The sequence below is a fragment of the Nerophis lumbriciformis genome, linkage group LG30 (assembly GCF_033978685.3).
Source record: "Nerophis lumbriciformis linkage group LG30, RoL_Nlum_v2.1, whole genome shotgun sequence".
Lineage (NCBI taxonomy): Eukaryota > Metazoa > Chordata > Actinopteri > Syngnathiformes > Syngnathidae > Nerophis > Nerophis lumbriciformis.
This window is the reverse complement of record NC_084577.2, coordinates 10,333,550-10,354,526: the sequence shown is the minus strand read 5'-3', so window position 1 is coordinate 10,354,526 and position 20,977 is coordinate 10,333,550. Positions and strand designations below refer to the sequence as shown.

The 20,977-nt window shown below is 42.2% G+C and overlaps 1 protein-coding gene across 6 annotated transcripts in view; it reads left to right on the top strand.

Annotated features, from left to right (window-relative positions):
* fat3a (FAT atypical cadherin 3a) overlaps positions 1 to 20,977 on the top strand; it is a 311,463-nt gene that overhangs the window by 136,274 nt on the left and 154,212 nt on the right. For all 6 annotated transcript variants that reach the window (XM_061925528.1, XM_061925526.1, XM_061925527.1 and 3 more), the window contains exon 2: positions 8,290 to 11,616. In XM_061925528.1, the coding sequence (XP_061781512.1) occupies positions 8,307 to 11,616 (3,310 nt within the window). In that variant the 5' untranslated portion in view covers positions 8,290 to 8,306. The remainder of the gene's footprint in view (positions 1 to 8,289; positions 11,617 to 20,977) is intronic.

The following is a 20,977-nucleotide window of genomic DNA, read 5'->3' as shown; positions in this document are numbered from 1 at the left end:
CCCTTTGACCGCACTGATAGCCCAAGCTGTGTGAACAGAAGCGAGGGAGGCATCACACAAACTGACCGGCCTTGTCCATGCCGGATTTCGACGAGGAAAAGTTGCCTATGGGAAAAGTGGGAGAGGAAGCGACTTTCTGCGTCCGTCACCTTCCCCATGCCACCATTGCGTCGGGAAGGAGATTTTCTTCGGACAGTTCAGATGTGCTAACCACATCTGCCTAACAACCAGGAGCTTATGTTTCGGATCTCGGATCGGACTAGTTAGTCTGTGCGATTAGTTTGCACGATTAATCGCTTTGTCGCAAAAAACACACTTCATAGCCTGAAAGCTAATTTAAGGATACAAAGTTTAAATAAACAACACATTTTATGCTTGTCATAACCTTCTTTTTAAATTGTTTTGTCCTGTCCAGCTACTCAGGCAAATCATATTGTTGATGTAGATGCCCATATTTGCTGTACAGATTTACTGTACAAAAGAGAAGTGTGGGATACTTCTCTTGTTGCTTTGTTTGTATTTGACTTTATTAAGTTGATTTATATTATTATTTTGTGCAGCCGGACCGGAGCAGGAGGGAATAGACAGAGGAAAAATAGGAGGATGGGGAAAATTGCAAGGACAAGAAGGGGATACGACATAGAGACGACATCAACAACAATAACAACAGAACAGCATCAGCAATTACGCCATGTACAAATATGATAGTAAAAGTGATATCAAAGAAGCAGTTAGTGAAGTAAATATTAATAACACAGAAATGTGCGCTGCACTCCCGAATCCCAACCAACCCGTGCATGTGATGTGGTAGTGTATAAGGCCCCCACAGTGTCTACTGTGTAGTTAAAATTAGGAGGTCAGGCATTACAGCCGACCTCCAGTCCCTATTGATGTGTGTACTGTAGCGTGAGGGAGATATGTATGCTCGTGGGGACTAATAATGCGATTAAAATTGGGGGACATCAAGGCCATGCCGACCCCCCTAAACCCTAAGTGTCTAACATGCAGCTAAAATTGAGGGATGGACGAGCAGGGGACAAGTCAGGAGGACTGGAGCCCCATAGAGGCATCCTCATCCCCCCGCCATGTCTCCCCACAGGACAATCCCTCAAAGTCTTATATGTGTGTGTGTTATAAGTTGGAGGAACAGCCCCCAGTGAGCCCCCAGTTCACACAGGAGGCAACCAAGAACTACGGCCAGGAGGCCGCATGCCCCCCACACCCCACCCCATGACCCACAGGCGCTCCACACCAGTCTAGCACGACGCCACGCGAGTTCACCCCCTGCCAAACAAATCCAGCGCTCTGCAGAGTCCACACCAGCAACCTCACACACGAAAAAAAACTGTACAGCCCCCATGTCCAACGCGAACATTGCATCCCAGCCATCCACACAGAAATGCGCTCATACGAGTCCCGGCCAGGGAACGAAGCCTCTTGATGGGGTAAGAAGTCAACACATCCCGCCTACATGTCAGCACCCTTAACCTTCAATGTCCACGTACTGTATATAAAGTTCCGGGCTTTCTGTGTGGTCTGGATAATATATATATATAGATTTTTTTAGTACACTGAAACGATCAAAGCTTTCAGAAATTGAACAAATCGATTAAACGTTACAGCCCTAAATGTTAGATTCCATCCATCCATTTTCTACTGCTTGTCCCTTTTTTAAGGTTGCGGGGGGTGCTGGGGCCTATCTCAGCTGCATTCGGGCGGAAGGCGGGGCACACCCTGGACAAGTCGCCACCTCATCACAGGGCCAACACAGATAGACAGACTATAATTGTCCATCTGAATGTAAATGTGATTGACTAGTGACCAGTCCAAAGTGTACCCAGCCTATAGTTCAAAGTCAGCTCGTAGGCTCCAGTTCAGTCAAAACTCTGACCTGTGTATGAGGTAGAAAATGAATGAATATGTTTCTTGGATCTGTTCATTTCGTAGTCGGTGAGTACCGTATTTTTCGGAGTATTAAGTCGCACCGGAGTATAAGTCGCACCTGCCGAAAATGCATAATAAAGAAGGAAAAAAACATATATAAATCGCACTGGAGCCCGGCCAAACTATGAAAAAAACTGCGACTTATAGAAAAATATACTTATAGAAAAAATACGGTACGTGTTTTGTCCTTGGTACATTAAATTGTAATGATTTTGTGTGTGGAAACCATGCCAACAAAATTGGAACCTGATAAGTAGTTCAGAAGGCTATTTTGTGATATGATGATGTGGCAGTGAAACTAGATGTTTGCTGTCTGGCCTATTATTATTTTTTTCTTTTTATATGCACTTCCGCTTACTTACTCTCTGTCTTGCTCCATTGCACCCACACACACATCCCACTTGTGCAAACACACTGGCTGAAAGTAAATCAGTTTTTAAATTTTGGTAAAGCATATTTTAAGTGGTCATACTATGAGTCATTTATGTTGCTGCCAGGCAAGATCCCTTGTGGGGCAAACACACACAAAAAAATATTTTGAGGTAATTTAGGTTTTTGTACTTTTTTCCGCCCAGTGGATGTCATCTTACTGATTGGTGCGTTAACCAGAGTTGACAGTCATGGTTGCAGGCAATCGTGTGTGCAGTTATATGTATGGATGAGCTAAGGCTCACTCCCCCACTTTCTCCCTCTGTCCTCTCTATGTCTTGCTTGTTTTTTTGTCTCATCCAGCTTTTATGCTCTTCATTCCATCTGTCAGTCAGCTTTTTAGCACTCGTTTCATGATTATAGCAGTTTTCTTTTTGCTAAAAATACATTTCCATGCATGTGTCCATTTAAGCCACACAGAAAATGAATCGCTTTTATTCAACACAAAACAGAGCATGGATTTGCATTTAATTTAGTCTTATGTATTGAATGTAAATAGCATCAGACTTATTCAGTACTCCATTAATATGCTACCTAATACATGCTTTAATTCTATAATAAAAATGGAAATCAAAAGGTTCACTCATTCAACATCTTCAAATCAACTATTGGATTACAACCTCAACTGCAATTTTTGTCAATTAAACAGTCATGGTCAAGGTTTATCTGTACAATTAATATTGGTGCTGTATTGTTCTTGCGGGTAGTAGAAGCAGTGAAAGAACTGCATTAAAATAGTAAATCAAATCAATGTTCAGATTTGTCGTTCTTCAAAAGTGTAATGGAAATATTCCAGGTCAATAGTTTGTTGGTAAGCAATCCTGTCGTCAAGATTATTAAATTGGATCTGGGGACCGCCAACAGCATTTGGTCAGCTGACCTTAGAACTCTAGACGAGGTATGACCATGCAGGAGCTCGGTCAGGTATTGTGGGGCCAGACCATTTAGGGATTTAAAAACAATTAAAAGTAATTTAAAATCAATGCGGTGATGGACAGGGAGCCAGTGGAGTGAGGCCAGGACTGGGGTGATGTGCACGCGTTTTTTGGTGCTGGTGAGGAGACGGGCAGCCGTATTTTGCACAAGCTGTAAACGGCGGAGTGATGCCCGATCAATGCCAGCGTACAGTGAGTTATTGTTGTCTAGCTGGTGTGTGATAAAGACGTGGATAGCAGTCTCCAGATTGCTCTGGGAGAGATAGGCCTTGGTCTTAGCTAGGGTTCTGAGGTGGTAAAAGCTGGTACTAACCACTGAGCTGACCTGTTTGGTGAATTTGAAGGCACTATCGAAGATCACTCCGAGATTTCTCACGGAGGACCGGATGTTTTCACCCAGAGGACCTAGAGCACTGACAAACGAGACTGGAGATGTTTCGCCAAAGATGATGATCTCGGTCTTGCTCTCATTAAGGTTGAGGAAGTTAGCACTCATCCATGCTTTGATGTCAGTCAGACAGTCAAGCAGTGGCTGAAGTGCGACCTGTCCTGTGGCCTTAAGAGGTAAGTAGATCTGAACATCATCGGCATAACAATGGAATGAGACATTGTGCTTGACCAGGATTTCACCTAAAAGTAGTATATACAGTAAGAAGAGTATGGAATCTAGGATTGACCCTTGAGGAACACCACAGGTAAGGGGAGCCACCGAGGAGAGAAAGTCTCCTAGCTGCACAGAGAAACTCCGGTCAGTTAGGTAGGACTGAAACCAGCATAGGGCTACACCTGAGATGCCCACGTACTGCTTCAGTCGTGACAGTAGGATCCTGTTATTCACCATGTCGAAGGCAGCTGTGAGGTCCAGGAGCATCAGTATCTCAGGACTACCAGAGTCAGCGGCCAGAAGCAGATCGTTTTGTACTCTCAGGAGTGCCATTTCCGTGGTGTGAGATGTTTTGAAACCAGATTGGAATTTCTCATGGATGTTATTTATAGCTAAAAATGATTGTAACTGGACATACACTACTCTCTCAAGGATTTTGGACAGAAAGGGTAACTGAGAGATGGGCCTGAAGTTAGAAAGAACGGAGGGATTGAGATTTTTCTTTTTAATTAAAGGCTGCACCACAGCATGCTTAAAAGAGGCAGGTGTTAATCAACCATAAAATAGTTGGGCCAACTGAATCAAGGACTTCTTTGAGAAGGCGAGAGGGAAGGCTATCTGATGGGCAATATGTTGGCTGAATCTGGGTACCCATGTCTCGCTAAAGTTTTGAGCTCGGATATTAAACAGTGCATAGCACAGTAGAGCAGAGACATCCCAGTAAGCGCATAAAAATGAGGCTACAGCAAACAAAAAAACAGAGGCTTCGAGACAGACGACTCGCCAAACAAGCTGGCGCCATCTTGTCTCTTTCGTCACACTAATGTTCTCGCAACGCACGTTAACTGTAAGACAGTTAACAATGAGTATACCTTGTTTTTTTATCTTTGCACATACACTAATAGGCGCCGATCTACATTTCTGCCAGTGTGTGTATAAAAAAAAAAACAGACGTTCAGCCAAGTTAATATGCGATATGATTTGTGGCTTTATTGTTTTGTAAAAAGGACCAAACTTGCCACAAAATTAACTACAACAAGATTGATTTAAAAAAATATATTTTAAAGATTGAAAGTTGCCATTAATCCCACGTGGGTGCTCCGGCATTGTCTGTGGGTGCTCGCGCCCCGAAGAAACCATGGGATCGGTGCCTATGCATACACTATCTTTTTTGGTTTCGATGGTGAGAAGACGTGCCAGGAACGAGACGACGCAACAGTGGACAAATGTGGGAGTGTGTTCAGGACACATGTTTAGGTTACCTTTTTCGGTTTCATGGGACAATGTCCAAACAACTCCGCCAGTGACGGGTAGCAAGAAGGACAAGAGCGCGTGAGCAGAAGGACAGGACCTGTTTGTTTTGGGAGACCCTACCAGGGGGCATAGATTCCCCCGAACAACATTGCTCCTAGAATGATTGGGACACGCAAACGCAAAAGAGGAGATGATGAGTTTTAAACGAATAAATGAAAGCATACTTTCCTATGCGTTTTGGCCTCTTGTCCACACGCAAACAAGGTGGGCAATTTAAAACAAATATGACAATAACGCTACCAATTAGTATAATATTAGGTAGATTATAGCAGTTAGAACGATATTTTAGAATATAAAAAAATATTTTGTCGTTTTTATTGCTTGTTTATGCATTTGCGTGTAGACCAGGCATGTCAAACTCATTTTAGCTCAGGGGCCGCATGGAGGAAAACATTTTCCTACGCGCGCCTGACTGGTAAAATCATGGCATAATCATTTCAAAATAAAGACAACTTCCAAGTTGTTTTCTTTGTCTTACTTTGGCCAAAAATAGAGCAAGCACATTCTGAAAATGTACATATTACAAATGATCCCCTTGGCAAACACTTCAAGTTAGTTTAAAATTCTGAGGAAGAAAATTGGTGCAGTTTCTAAACACCTTGAGGAACACAATGAACTCACTCTTTGTCCCAGTATATTTACAAAGCCATTAAACTTTAAGCACTTCCTGTTTAGCATTCTAATGTTGGCAGTTCACCATTGAAGACGTGTTTAGAAAAGCAAGTGTTTCCTCAAGCCATAACTGCCACAACCCATGCATTTATCATTATTCAAACATTACAATTATATTACAAATATTACAATCAAAACAATTCTCAAAATGACAGAACAAACAACAAATGTAGGAACACACATTTTTACAATGGAGTTCAGAGTGCACACCGTGCCGTCAACAAATTGCGAGTGCTGCATGGAATTGTAACTACGCAGATGATGGTTTTTGCAGTCTTTGTATCTTACTCTTTTGTTATTTTATACGTTGAGTGGATAATTAACATTACAAAAAGGTATTATGCATTAGTCTGCCACCAGCCACAACAGGATCAGCTGATTACTTGCACCTGCGCTGATTGGAGTAGCCAATCCACAGGGCACTTTAAGTCAGCGACACGTCATCTTTAAACCGTGTGATGTGGGTTACACTGGAATTGCTATTGCGACATCCAGTGGACAAATTTAGAACAGCAGTTTCTTTCATAAAAAAATTGCAGCTCATTTTTATAGTTAGCAAACTCATTTTGCGAGCCGCGGGCCAGATTAAACCTGTTCACGCCCGCAGACCATACGTTTGACCCCCCTGGTGTATACAGACACTGTATTGAAACTACATTCTTGTGTATGGTGATCGTTTTAACCCCAAATATATATATTTTTAAACTATCCGTGTTTGTGTGGGCATGGCCATTGTTAACGTAAACAAGGAAGTGAAGACGTGGGCCGACACGCAGGGAGACATTGGATTGGTTTGACAGTTACGTTGCGTTTAAGTGATGCTGGGAATGTTACGGATTTGCTAAATGTGCGGGAAAATTGCAGGGATTGGACAACGTTTTGAGGCCGCATTCAATTTGCGGAGATTGGTTGAATATGCGTGAATTGGTGCGATCTCGACAACTCAAAATCCTAGAGGGACTGACAGGAGGGAAATACCTAATTTTCTTTCACATTTTAAAGTTGACTATGTTTTTCTTGTTGCTGATGTTTTGTCACAACAAGGTGCTATTGTTTTGCCTTTGTACTCTGTCCTTTTATTCAACTTAATGTTTTAATTAATTTAGTCTTTTATTTCTTGCACAAGTGGTGTCCTTTCTAGCATTCCAATAAACTGTTTGGGGAGATTGTGAACCAAACCAATCAAGCAGATGGTAAAGATGTTTTGGATGTTTTGTTCAGTGTTGATGCATATTAAAACTGCCTCCCTCTTCCTTTTTTTCTAAAGAAATATGGTTTGACCTACTAAAACTGCTTCAAGACACTTTTAGTAGAAAGTCTTCACCACCTCCACTCATCCTCTTCACTGACTGAAGTTGACATTACAATGACAGTTTAAGGTCGGATGAAAATTGTAGGCTTCTTAGTTTTTTTACTCCAGTAGATTTGATATGTTTTTTCCTGAATGACTTGAAAAAAATGTATTTAAAATGTTGGCTTGCATTGTTTCCACTGCGGTGGTTTTTGTACATACAGACAAAAAACATTTTTGGTTTTCTCTTGTGCAATACAAAAATGTATTGCTCTTGTGAAAGCAAGGAACTCTGTGTAGCCGAGAATTTAACCTGCATACTTTAGTAATATGTTATTATATGAATGCTTTCTTGCCCTGCCCCATTTGTTTGTGGTGAAAAGTGCCAAGTCATCGAGTTACAGACCAGTGTGGCTTTCCTTGAACTGAACATTAGACATTTACTGCATAAAGCTTGTCTTCCAAAGACCAGCTTTGCACATGTTTGTGACTGCATTAAAAAAGAACATGCTCTAATTACATTAATTTGATTTCTGTTCTAAAACCATGATATTTGGTTTTCCTCTGGAGATTTTACATGTTTTGAGAGGCTGATGTTCATTTTATTAAAATTTTTGTAAATTGATAAGGATATATATGTGATAAATCTATCCACCATGTTGCCCATGGCAGTTATTTTCTTTCCGGTTTGTTTTTGTGATAATTACACTTATCTTTCGAGTCATGTAATTATTTTGTTCCGTCTCAAACCGCCTTCGGTTTTATGAACCTTACAATTAAAGGTCCTTGTTTGAATGATGTCAGAAGTTATTTTGGTTTCAGAACACTGAGCCATTTTTTTACTGGGCGAATACCATAAAGGTGCCCATGAGTAAGTCACACAATTACCCCTAATTTTTCTGTGATGCCATTCCTTCAAAATCCAAAAATCTGAAGTGAAAAATCTAGTTCCCTCTGTGAGATGATTAAAGGATGTTTTCCTTTTGTTAGATAATTAGTAGTCCAATAGAGTACATAACTGAAAAGTCCAATTTTGACTTTGCGGCTCTTTCTTTTGATGCTGTAAATCCTTCTCACCCATTTTTACTTTTCTCTTTCAGGATGGACTGACGATGGGATGGATTTGAATATGGGCCAGTGGGCAGGCATGCGTGCCCCTCTGCTCGGCCTTGTCTTGCTGCTGCTGTTGTTTCTCTTCAACCCACCAGCCTGCTGTGGCCAGAACATCCAAGGGACCACTCTAAATTCACCTCATTTTGACTTTACTCAGCCTGTGTACCATGCCACTGTCTACGAGAACTCGGCTGCTCGCACCTATGCCAGCAGTAAAATTAAAATGGGCATTCACATGGCCCTGCGCTCCTGGGAGATTCGCTACAGAATCACATCAGGAGATGATGAGGGTTTTTTCAAAGCTGAGGAGTATGTGCTGGGCGACTTCTGCTTTTTGCGCGTAAGAACTAAAGGTGGCAATGCTGCCATACTAAACAGAGAAATCCAGGACAACTATGTTTTGACAGTCAAAGCCTCCATTAAGGGAGATGGGGTCATGGAGACATGGACTAAAATCAGCATCCAAGTCTTGGACATGAATGACCTGCGGCCTCTTTTTTCCCCGACCACATACTCAGTGACCATAGCAGAAAGCACTCCTCTCAGAACTAGCATAGCACAAGTCACTGCTACAGATGCAGACACTGGCTCCAATGGGGAATTTTACTATTTTTTCAAAGAAAAAATTGAGCTGTTTGCAGTGCATCCAACTAGTGGAGTCGTTTCCCTCAGTGGAAAGCTTAATGTAGAGGAGCATAACCGGTATGACTTAGAGATACTGGCAGTGGACCGAGGCATGAAGCTTTATGGAAATAATGGAGTCAGCAGCACGGCCAAACTCTTTGTCCACATTGAACGCATAAATTTGCATGCACCACTCATAAATGTGATCGAACACCACCCCTCGGGGCTTGATAGAAACTCGGTATTTGCCATTGTTACTGTTGAAGATCCAGATGAAGGTTTAAATGGGTATATAGACTCAGTGGTCATTGTTGGTGGAGATCCCTCTCACCAGTTTTTCATCGAAAGATCTAATGAAAGGGAGTTTGCTATTAAGGCCTCTGAGACAGTAAACTGGGAGACTTACCCTTATGGCTGTAACCTCACTTTGCAAGCCAAAGATAGAGGAAACCCAGCAAAGTTTTCTGCTGTCAAGGTTGTCTACGTTGCAGTTAAACACCAACCGACATTGGATGTAAAGTTTGAGCAAGAGATATATGATGTTAGTCTGAGTGAAATTTCACCACCAGGCACAATTGTACATGCTGTAAAAATCAAACCAGAGCCAGATGATGCAGAATATATCTTGACACCTTCTGCAGATTCAAAATTATTTCAAATAAATTCATTAACAGGTGTCATATCCACTCATGGCTGGTTCACCCAGGTTACACAGAGTATCTTTAACCTTGAGGTTTTGGAAATAGATAGTGAGTTGAAAGTGAAAGTGCAGGTGTCTATTGTTGATGCCAATGACAACACACCAACGTTTTCTCAGTCTTCTTATGAGGTTTTTGTCAATGAGAGTGTACCAGTTGAGACAACTGTATTAACTCTGTCTGCGAAGGATATAGATGAAGGAGAAAACGGATACATAACCTATAGTATTTCCAGTCTTATGCTGTTACCATTCAAAATCAATCAGTTTTCTGGTATTATCAGCACCACAAAAAAGTTGGACTTTGAATCATCTTCCGAGACCTTTGTGTTTGTTGTCAGAGCATCTGACTGGGGCTCACCTTATAGACGAGAGAGTGAAGTGAATGTAACTATTCACCTGGAGAATGTAAACGACAACAAGCCCTTGTTTGAGAAGGTAGCATGTCGGGGTGCAATCTCCACAGATTTTCCAGTGGATGAAGTGATTACCACGATGTCTGCTATTGATATCGATGAGTTAGATCTAGTAAAATACAAGATTATTTCAGGGAACGAATGGGGATACTTTGACCTTAACCCTGATTCAGGGATCCTTACATTGCGACGCCCCCTGGCTACAGCCACTCCAAAGAACGGTGTCTTCAGTCTCAAAATAACTGCTACAGATGGCGAGAATTTTTCTGAACCCATGTTTGTAAATATTTCTCTTGTCAGCGGAAAATCTTTCCCAAAAGATTTTGATTGCAAAGAAACAAGAGTAGCTCAAAAATTGGCTGAAAAGTTACTGAAGAAGTCAAAAACAAGCACTAAGCCCAAAATAGAGGAGGGATTTATTGACCTTTTTTCTGTCAACCGGCAAATACCGCAATTTGAGAGATCTTTTCCCACTAATATCTATGTCGCAGAAGATCTAAAGCTCAGCTCGAGTGTTTTCCAGGTAAATGCCTACGATGGTGACACAGGTTTTAATGGCCAGATTATTTACTCTATTTCAGATGGGAATATTGACAGCTGTTTTAAAATAGACATGGAGACGGGTCTTATTGTTGTCTTCCTTCCCATGGACAGAGAAAAAAAAGATCGTTATCTTCTCAATATAACTATTTTTGATCTTGGCTTGCCACAGAAGTCTGCTTGGCATTTGCTTACTGTCTACATCTTGGATGCAAATGATAATACACCACAGTTTTTGCAAGACGGTGGTTACAAAATATCCATACCTGAAAACACTGCCATAGGGACAGATGTCATTCAAGTGGAGGCCACTGACAAAGATCTTGGACTTAATGGAGAACTGACATACTCTTTTTTGACCAGCACAACCCTATTTGGTATCAACTCTACTAATGGCATAGTATATGTTGCAGGCCAACTCGACAGGGAGTTTGCCTCTTCTTTCAATTTAAAGATTGAAGCTCGAGACAAGGCAGACAAAGGGAAAAAGAGATTTTCTGTAACCTCATTACAAGTCATATTGGAAGATGTGAATGACTGTCCCCCACTCTTTATACCAAGTGTCTACAAAGCCAGGGCTCTAGAGGATCTCCCAGTTGGAACTGTTGTGGCCTGGTTAGAAACCCAAGATCCGGATTTGGGTTTGGGTGGCCAAGTCCGCTATTCTTTAGCCAATGACTACAATGGATGGTTTGCGATTGACAAAGCAAGTGGAGCTATTCGTTTGACCAAGGAGTTGGATTATGAGACACAGCAGTTCTACAACCTTACAGTCAGGGCCAAAGACAAAGGAAAACCAGTATCTCTTCTCTCTGTCACTTATGTCGAAGTAGAGGTCCTTGATGTGAATGAAAACCTCTATGCGCCATACTTTTCCCAGTTTGCCTTGTCAGGATTAATTAAAGAGAACGCACGCATTGGATCTACCCTCCTACAAGTCAGCGCGAATGATGAAGATGATGGCAGGGATGGAGCTATTCAATACTCCATTCGGGATGGGAGTGGGCTAGGACGATTTGCCATTGATGAAGAAACAGGTAGGTCATGTTTGAAATTGTGTAGTCATGTGTTTGATGACATTTATAGTCCCCCTAAGATTTCACTGACTTTTTTTGTGATTGCCAAAAATGCCTGAATTTGCGGCTGCTTTTTACAGAAAGTTGCGTCAAAAGTTGTGATTTTTTTCGATAACATTGTATCAACTTGTATCAATGTTTTGCGTGTTCATTGTAACATTAAACTCAAAAAGCACAACTAAGGCTGTGTTCAAAAGGTCGAAAATTCGATGATTTGATTCGGGGGAGTCTGATTCACTATCAACCTTGCTGTCAAATCATCGGACCCTTAAATCCATCCGAGAGAGGAGAGTTATTACCTGCTGAGGGCTCTGTGTACAGCATGTGTTTTACAAGGATGCTTTCATAATGTGTGCTGTAAATATTAGAGAAATATTCTTATGTACAGACAAATACAGTAGTTTTTAGAGAGTGAGGGATAAATCTTAGTTTTGGCTGTCACTTCAGACTTTCTCAGAGCAGTCGCTTCTTCCTGGTGAGACTTAATGTGTCTAAAAACAGCTAGCTATGTTTTGGCCTCCCACATGTCTTGTTATATAAAATATATTTGTCTGCACACAAGAATATTTTACTATTAGTATTGGCCGGAAGTTTCTATATGCTGAGGTCCCGGTGGGACTTGCTGGAAATTGGACACCGCACACCATCTCGCCCCTGAGGTGTAACTTTCCTTTTATAAAGGTACTGATCCTTCCGCAGATCCACATACAGAAACTTTGTTACGACTATTTGCTTCCTCTATTATCAAGAGGTCGTACTGGCGCTGCGTGCCTGAGCCAAGAACCTCACAAACTCCGGTTTAACCTTTTTTGAGTTGGAAAAAGCCGCAAATACCTTTATTTTGTTCACTTTTAAAAAAACACCCTTTTTTTTAAGTACTTTTTAATTGCCTCTGGAATATTTTTGTATTATTGCCAGATCACATCTAAGTGACGTTACAGAAACCTTGTAACCAGAGAGGTGTGGACTCGAGTCACATGACTTGGACTCGAGTCAGACTCTAGTCATGAATTTGATGACTTTAGACTCGACTTGACAAAATGTAAAGAGACTTGCAACTCGACTTGGACTTTAACATCAATGACTTGTGACTTCACTTGGACTTGAGCCTTTTGATTTGACATGACTTGCCACTTTCCCCAAAATCCAAAGCTTAAAAAGTTATTTGGGAGCGCTCCGTATTTTTCATTTTCTTCGTCTGTGTCGATCAGCGTGTTGTTCCTGTCAGCTGGTGTGCTGTCAGTACAACAGCCAATCAAATTAGATCTACGTTGTTTGCATCACACAGCATTCATCCAATCAAATTGCAGGACAACCAATGAACAAGAGTTGTCCAACAACGTGCCAGTGAGAAACAATTATGTTAAAGTTGGTTTCGTTCGGGTATAAAAACTACGACTTGGTCAACAAAAAACGAATTGCCGTATGCAAATCACGCAGTTCGAATATTACAGACGGAGACGCAACAACTTCCAACTTCGTTCGACATTTGAAGTTGCACAAAGAAGGGTAAGTTTTGAATATAAGATAACGTTTATTGGCTAAGTAACGTGACTTTTATTTGCTGCGTAGTTAAATCAGTGAGGCTGCAAACTCACTGCTAACGTTATAACCATAGACATCTTATAAGTAGACGCAGCATGGAGCGCTACAGCCTACTGGCGCAGACGAGACGCGTGGCCGCCATTTTGGAGTGGTGATCCGCTCCACTCAGTGCAATTCATTTGGCAGGAGCAATGAACTGTCAGTGCATTTAATTCATCTTACCTCACTGAATACCACTGATTTTCACCCCCTTTTTGTCATATGTGTAGCTATGATAACAGACACATGTTTTGGCGTGTTTTATTATTCATAGTTTGCTTAACAGTAATATAATATTCTTATATGCTATAAGTGACCAGACGTCCGAGATCAAAACTGGAAATATAATCCCAGAGAAGGGGGAAAAAACGGTAAGCTATTTTTAAATTGAAGAAACAATATGATTAGTTTATATATACATGCGTATATCCTACATAAACAATGTATGAATACATTAGATATCTATATATCTTAGGGACCTATCGACTGTATCTCTGTTGCTTCAGCAGCAGAGAGTTTATTCTGTCTTGACACCTTGTATTGATATTTTCTATTACATTCTTCCCTTAAATGATAATGTTTGCAGTGATTGTTTTATATGTATTTTTTTATGTAAGTCGCTTTGGATAAAAGCGTCTGCCAAATACTTAAACATATATAAACACCTGAAAGTCTTTATATTAGCTAAAACCACCAATCTGTTTCATTGGATTCAGAATAAAACCAAATTCTGTTTTACCCAACAATGTTAGTATTTGAATATTGTTACTTGAAGACTTATTACTGGTTACAATTATACTGTTAAGAAAGTATTGTCTTATACTTTGCCTAAAATAAGAATGCATCATAATCAGTGGCGGCTGGTGAATTTTGTTTTAGGTGGGGATGAAAGTTTGTAAACCAAACCCCTGTAGGGCGTCATCCTCCCCCAGAAGATTTCTTTGTGATTTTTACATACAAATATTGAAGATCTTTGCTCCTTCTCAACTCTGTGGTAATATTATTTTCATAAAATACAACCAATAGTACGTTAATGTTAAATATTACTTGTGAAAAGTAATCCCCCGATTCCTATTTTCAACAGTCCGCTCATTTGAGCAGGAAAACGCTGAACACTACCTGTCAACTGTCAGTTTAGGCTGCTTGCCGGCTCCTCATCACCACTTCAAGATGGCGGCCAAATTGCTCACGTCACAGCAACCAATGCTGCGTCTACTTATAAGATGTCTATGGTTATAACGTCATTGCAAACAGGGCAATCTGTTGCGTCCACTGCAGTTCGGTACCTTATTCATACTTTTTGTCAAGTGATTTTTTTTAAGCAGGGTTGCATGAGGTACCTATACATAACGTTACGTTAGTCAATGTATCACACACAGTAACGTAACGTTAGTCAATGTATCACACACAGTAACATTACGTTAGTCAATGTATCACACACAGTTACGTAACGTTAGACGGCGGTCAGCAGCACCGCGTATTTTAGCCACCTACAAAAAGACAAACATAGTCAAATAAAGGTCAGTTAAAATGTATACTATATTAAAAATATGTGTACATATTGCATAGAGCCCTGACATCTAAAAAGTACAACTCTGTTCATTGTTATGTTCATATATTTGTTATGTTTTTCATGTGTACGCACACATCAACACACATACAGTATGAGATGAGATCAATGAGATAAGGTAAGAATAGGACAGAAACTGCTGTGGAACTAGTTACAATGCAATATGCCATGGAAATACAATGTTAACACTTTTGTGCAAATAAGTACAGTTGCACTTGTTTTTTCAAATGTGTTTATTCTGTGAAGGAATGAGTTACATGTTTAAAATGACTGGTTAATAGTGCTATTTTGAAGTGCAATGTCACCACTATCTTTTTCCCTGCAATTTCAAATGCACTTGTTTTAATAAATAAATACAGCGTTTTAAAAGTATACACAATCTGTGTAAATACAATAGTCTGTGGTTAAAAGGACTTGAAAGGACTCGAAACTCAAAATGCAGGACTTGGGACTTGACTTGAGACTTTCCAGTTTTGACTTTGGACTTGACTCGGACTTGCCTGTCTTGACTTGGGACTTGACTCGAGACTTGAGGGCAAAGACTTGAGACTTACTTGTGACTTGCAAAGCAATGACTTGGTCCCACCTCTGCTTGTAACCAATCAGTATACACTACAGCATATCACCATCTGTTGATTTTTCTTTAAAAAATGCCATACGTTCGACTAGTTGTCGACAATCAGCAAAATCTAACAAATCAGATTCGACTATGAAATCCTTCATCTAAGACAGACAGAATTTCCTAAAAAAATGTATCACAAATACTGTATTGATATTTTACCCATTTTATACTGCTGACTTAAAAGTTGACACTAGATGGCAGTAAAAGCACATACTTAAAGTTGACTGTCAAATTACTTTGGAGTTTTAAAACATACAAATATTAATAGTAATAATTATTTGTAATTACAGAAAGAAACCAAATATGTCCTTATTGTTCACTGTCTGCGCTGTTCTCTTCTACGCTTGAAATACGATCCTAAACATTTATTTATGTTGCAATACATTTACCCTTATCCTTTAACTTTGGACCATTTGTGAACTGTTGAGAGCAGCGGTGATTTTTATTAGTAAATGAAGAACGATGATTATAGATTATCGTCTCACTCATGTAAATGCTGCCTCTTTTCTTGGTCAGCATTGCATATTAAAATCTGTTTAAAATGGTTTTGCCCTGGATAAATAAAGATTACATACATATATGAATACACGCAAACATGAAGGAAATGTTTATGTACTACATTACCCAGAAGGCTTAGCAGTGAAGACAAGAACTGCAAGTTGGTCTAAGCCAGGTGTTGGCAACCTTTACCAGTCAAAGAGCCATTTTGACCAGTTTCACAAATTAAAGATAGCAACGGGAGCCACAATTTTTTTTTGAAATTTAAAACGAAATAACACTGCATAAAAAGTATTTTTTTTGCTTTGAGCTATGTATAAACCAAGGGCCTCAGACACGCTGCCCATATCTTACTATGGAATTTGAATGCTGGTGCGGCATGCGGGTTTTATATGAATGGCGCTTGTCACCGGCACACGGGTTTTATATGAATGGCGCTTGTCAGCGTCATGCGTGCCGTGATGGTACAGCATATAGCACCCACTACTACCAGCGTGCATGATCAACCACACGTTGTATGGGGCTTCCGCTTGCTCACGTATGTGACAGCCATGCATACTTGGTCAACAACCACACAGGCTACACTGACAGTGGCGGTATAAAAAACAACAACTTTAACACTCTTACTAATAATGCGCCACACTGTGAACCCACACCAAGCAAGAATGACAAACACATTTCAGGAGAACATCTGCACCGTAACACAACATAAACACAACAGGACAAATACCCAGAATCCCATGCAGCCCTAACTCTTCCGGGCTACATTATACACCCCCGCTACCAAACCCCGCCCACCTCAACCGACGCACAGAGGCGGCGGGGGTGGGGGGGTAGCAGGGGTGTATAATGTAGCCCGGAAGAGTCAGGGCTGCATGGGATTCTGGGTATTTGTTCTGTCGTGTTTATGTTGTGTTAAGGTGCAGATGTTCTCCCGAAATGTGTTTGTCATTCTTGTTTGGTTTTGGTTCAAAGTGTGGCGCATTATTAGTAAGAGTGTTAAAGTTGTTTTATATGGTCACCGTCAGTGTAACCTGTGTGGCTGTTGACCAAGTATGCCTTGCTGTCACGTACTTGTGCAAGCAGAAGACGCATACCGCATAACAAGGGGTTGGGCTGGCACGCTGTTAATACAGATTGTAGAGGGCGCCAAATGCTGTACCATCATGGCACGCCCTCATTATAACTGTAAGGGTGAAAATCGGAGAATATTAATCCCAGGAGTTTCCTGCGAGAGGCATTGAAATCCGGAAGTCTCCCGGGAAAATCGGGGGGGCGGTAAGTAAGCTGCCGAGCCGCGGGTTGCCGACCCCTGGTCTAAGCAATGCTAGAGGACGACAGTTGTGTCGTTTGACGAATGTAGAGTTGAGATATTAATACACGTGTCTGTTCCTGCTTTGTCTACACAAGAAACAAATGTATGTTTTGATTTGACAGTAGACATGCGTGTTTGAGCACTTTTTAGAGGAAAATTTGACAAAAATTGCGCTGATTGGCCAAAACAGGTGGGGAAGTTGCAGATATTGGACAAAGTTGTGAGGCCGTACGTACTGTAATTTGCAGGCATTGGTTGAATTTGCGTGGATTGGCGCGATCGCAACATCGCAAAATTCTGGAGGGTTTGGATTTAGTTTGCCCTGGTATTGTAATCTTGGTTGGTTTAAGCCACAATTATTTGGGTAAACATTTGTTGTTTTTCAGCTCAAACCGAAGTACCAATATCTGGTTTTAATATTCTACAATTATTACAAAAGGAAACTAGCTAAAAACTGAGAGAAATGTACTTTTGAAAGGGGAGTGCTATGGCAGAAAAAAAACCCTCATGCTTAGGGTTGGTGAAATTCGTTTGATTTTGTCGACATCATTGGTGGCATAAAGGAAGGAAGGAACTTGTATTGTCATTGCACAAGTACAACAACATGTAAAACTTTAATACGTGGATGTCACACACCTTAGTTTGAGGCGTCGATCATTGATGGCTGTGCACGGAAAAAGAGATGCCACTAATGAAGGGTGTTCCAATTAATCGGCCACAAATTATTATTGTCCAATTTCTGTGAAAAAATATTCAATTGCCAGATACCATGCTATGCAATGCTGATTACAAAAACAATCACTTGTAGCTCATACCTTTGAAGCTTTGTGTTCTGTTAATAGATTAGTCTACTACTAACAGCTACTGCTAACTGTGTTTGTTTATTGTCCATGCATTGTGCAGAGCACTGCAATCAACTCTGTATACAGAGTTGATTATGTGTCAAATTGACACATACAAGGACTGTTTTTTTTTTTTTGTGATGGCAAATTCTGGGGGGACGTGTGTAGCGGTTGCTTTAAGGACATAATTCACCACACCTGTTTACTTGACTTTGTCGTCATTATTCACTGCCATTGTTCTATTGTGCACATAACAATGTTGTACTTGTTTAACATTCATATATGCAGTTAAGAGTGAGTAATTTGGTGCGGCCCCTTTAAGTGACCCTTTAAGAGTTTTACCCAAAGGTGGGGGTTTGTTGTGACCGCCATTTTGAGTCACTTTATGTAAGAAGATACTTCTGCTCTTGGTTTAGTGTGTCAAAGATATTTCAAGTTGTCTTGCTTTTGCATATGTATATATTGTGGCGGGCACTAGGACCATGCTCACAATCAGCAGAATGGGTGTGGTTTGTGTGTCTTCTTGGGCACACTGTTAAAGTGCATATTGTGTATTATTGTTCATTCCCATGTTGGTAGTCTTACAATAAAGACCTGAGAGAAACAACGCTGTGTTTCTTGCATTTGTCACATTGGTGACCCTGACAATGTTTCACGCAGAAGAGGAAGCTGTGTCTTCATCGGCCATGTCGCCCCAACTCCAGCAACCTGCATTCCCCGCGGGTACAAGGCTTCCGGAGTTCTGGCCGAGCGACCCGGCATCATGGTTCCAGCACATTGAGGCACTTTTCCACCTGCGAGGATTCACCGGCGACGACTCCCGGTATTACTTGGTCATAACAGCCCTCGACCAGGCGACCACTTGCCGCACTACGCAGCTGTTGCAAACGCCTCCACAGAGCGGCAAGTACGCTGCACTCAAGAATCTTCTGCTTCGGAGATTTACTCTAACTGACGCTGAGAAGGCAGATAGACTTCTTTCCCTGCCGGGTTTGGGCGATAGCACCGCCGTGGATCTAATGGCCAGTAAGCTGTCGCTGCTGGGCTCCGAGGAGGGCGGGTTCATTTTCCCGCATCTTTTCTTGCGGCAGCTACCACCTGCGGCCCGTGCGGTGCTAGCTAACTCCACTTCTCTGGCCTCCAGTGATTACCGGGGCTTGGCTGAAGAAGCTGACCGGGTACTTCTGGCTTCCATACGGTTTGCCGTGCAGAGCGTAGAAGCGCCCCCCCTGCAGACGATGGAGAACGCGGACCCAGCGGTAGTGGCAGGAGTCGCTACCCGGAAAAGGCGCGAAGCGAGCCAGTGTTTCTTCCATCAACGTTTTGGCGCCAAAGCTCGACGGTTTGTTCCTCTATGCTCCTTCACGGTCCCGGGAAACTCCAACGGCGGCGTTCAGTAGCGGCTGTCGGCGCCGGCGAAGCAAGCGAGCTGCTCTTCATCGCTGACTCTTCGTCAAGGAGACGTTTCCTGGTGGACTCCGGTTCGCAAGTCAGCCTGTTACCTGCCACGGACGCGGACAGGGCGACAAGTGGCTGCGGGCCGCTGCTGAATGCCGCCAACGGCTCGTCAATCGACACTTAAGGCTCCAGGTTGGTGACTGTGTGCTTCCATGGACGCAAATTCCAGTGGGATTTTGTCATCGCCGCCATCACGGTCCCCATTATTGGCGCGGATTTTCTGTGTGCTAATGGACTGCTTGTTGATGTTGCTAACCGCCGATTGATTGACGCTGTATCTTTTTCACCTTTTACATGTAAGGCGTTGCGACTTGGACCGTTAACACACGCTAATTATTTGGTATCTGGCGACGTTTTTCAGCGTTTGCTGGCGGATTTTCCGTCATTAACCACTCCCGCTTTTTCCTCCGCGGACACTAAACACGGTGTTGAACATTTCATTCTCACGGTGGGCCCGCTAGTTATTTTGCGTGCGCGCCGTCTTGACACGGCTAAATCGACCATTGCTAAAGAGGAGTTTGCTACTATGGAGCGTTTAGGCATTGTTAAGCGTTTTAATAGCCCGTGGGCCTCGCCCTTGCACATGGTGCCTAAGTCAAACGGTTCCTGGCGGCCTTGTGGGGATTTTCGCCGCCTTAACAACATCACAACGCACGACCGCTACCCTATTCCGCACATCCAGGCCTTTTCGGCGCGCCTGGCTGGCGCCGCCATTTTCTCCAAGGTAGACTTAGTTTGTGGTTATCACCAGGTGCCGGTGGGTGCCAAGGACGTGCCCAAGACCGCAGTAATAACCCCGTTTGGGCTTTCTGAATTCCTGCGTATGCCTTTTGGCCTGAAGGGGGCAGCACAAACCTTTCAGAGATTAATGGACTTAGTTTTGCGCGGCCTCAATTTTGTGTTTGTTTATCTTGACGACATTTTGGTGGCGAGTCCTTCAGCCGAGGAGCAACAGGCACACCTAACACAGGTGTTCACGCGTCTAGACGAGCACTTCCTGATCGTCAATCCTTCTAAATGTCAGATTGGGCTGTCAGAGATCGATTTTGTAGGTTACCGTATTTTGTCGCTGGGTGCGATCCCTTTGCCTTCGAAAGTGAAAGTGGTGGCAGATTTTCCTCGCCCCTCCACTGTCAAAGCTCTGCAGGAATTTTTGGGCATTATTAATTTTTATAATCGGTTCCTTCCTTGCGCTGACCACCTCCTGCAGCCTCTTTATGGTGCCCTACGGAACAAAAAGGCTAGCGATTCCCTCGAATGGACTCCTCAGCAAGTCCAAGCTTTTCATAGGGCAAAATCCGCGCTCGCAGAGGCTGCTCTCCTCGCCCACCCTGTTTCCGCGGCACCAGTGGCTTTGACAACGGACACGTCTGATGTCGCCGTGGGCGCTGTGGTTGAGCAGCGGGTGGCGAATGTATGGCAGCCCCTTGCGT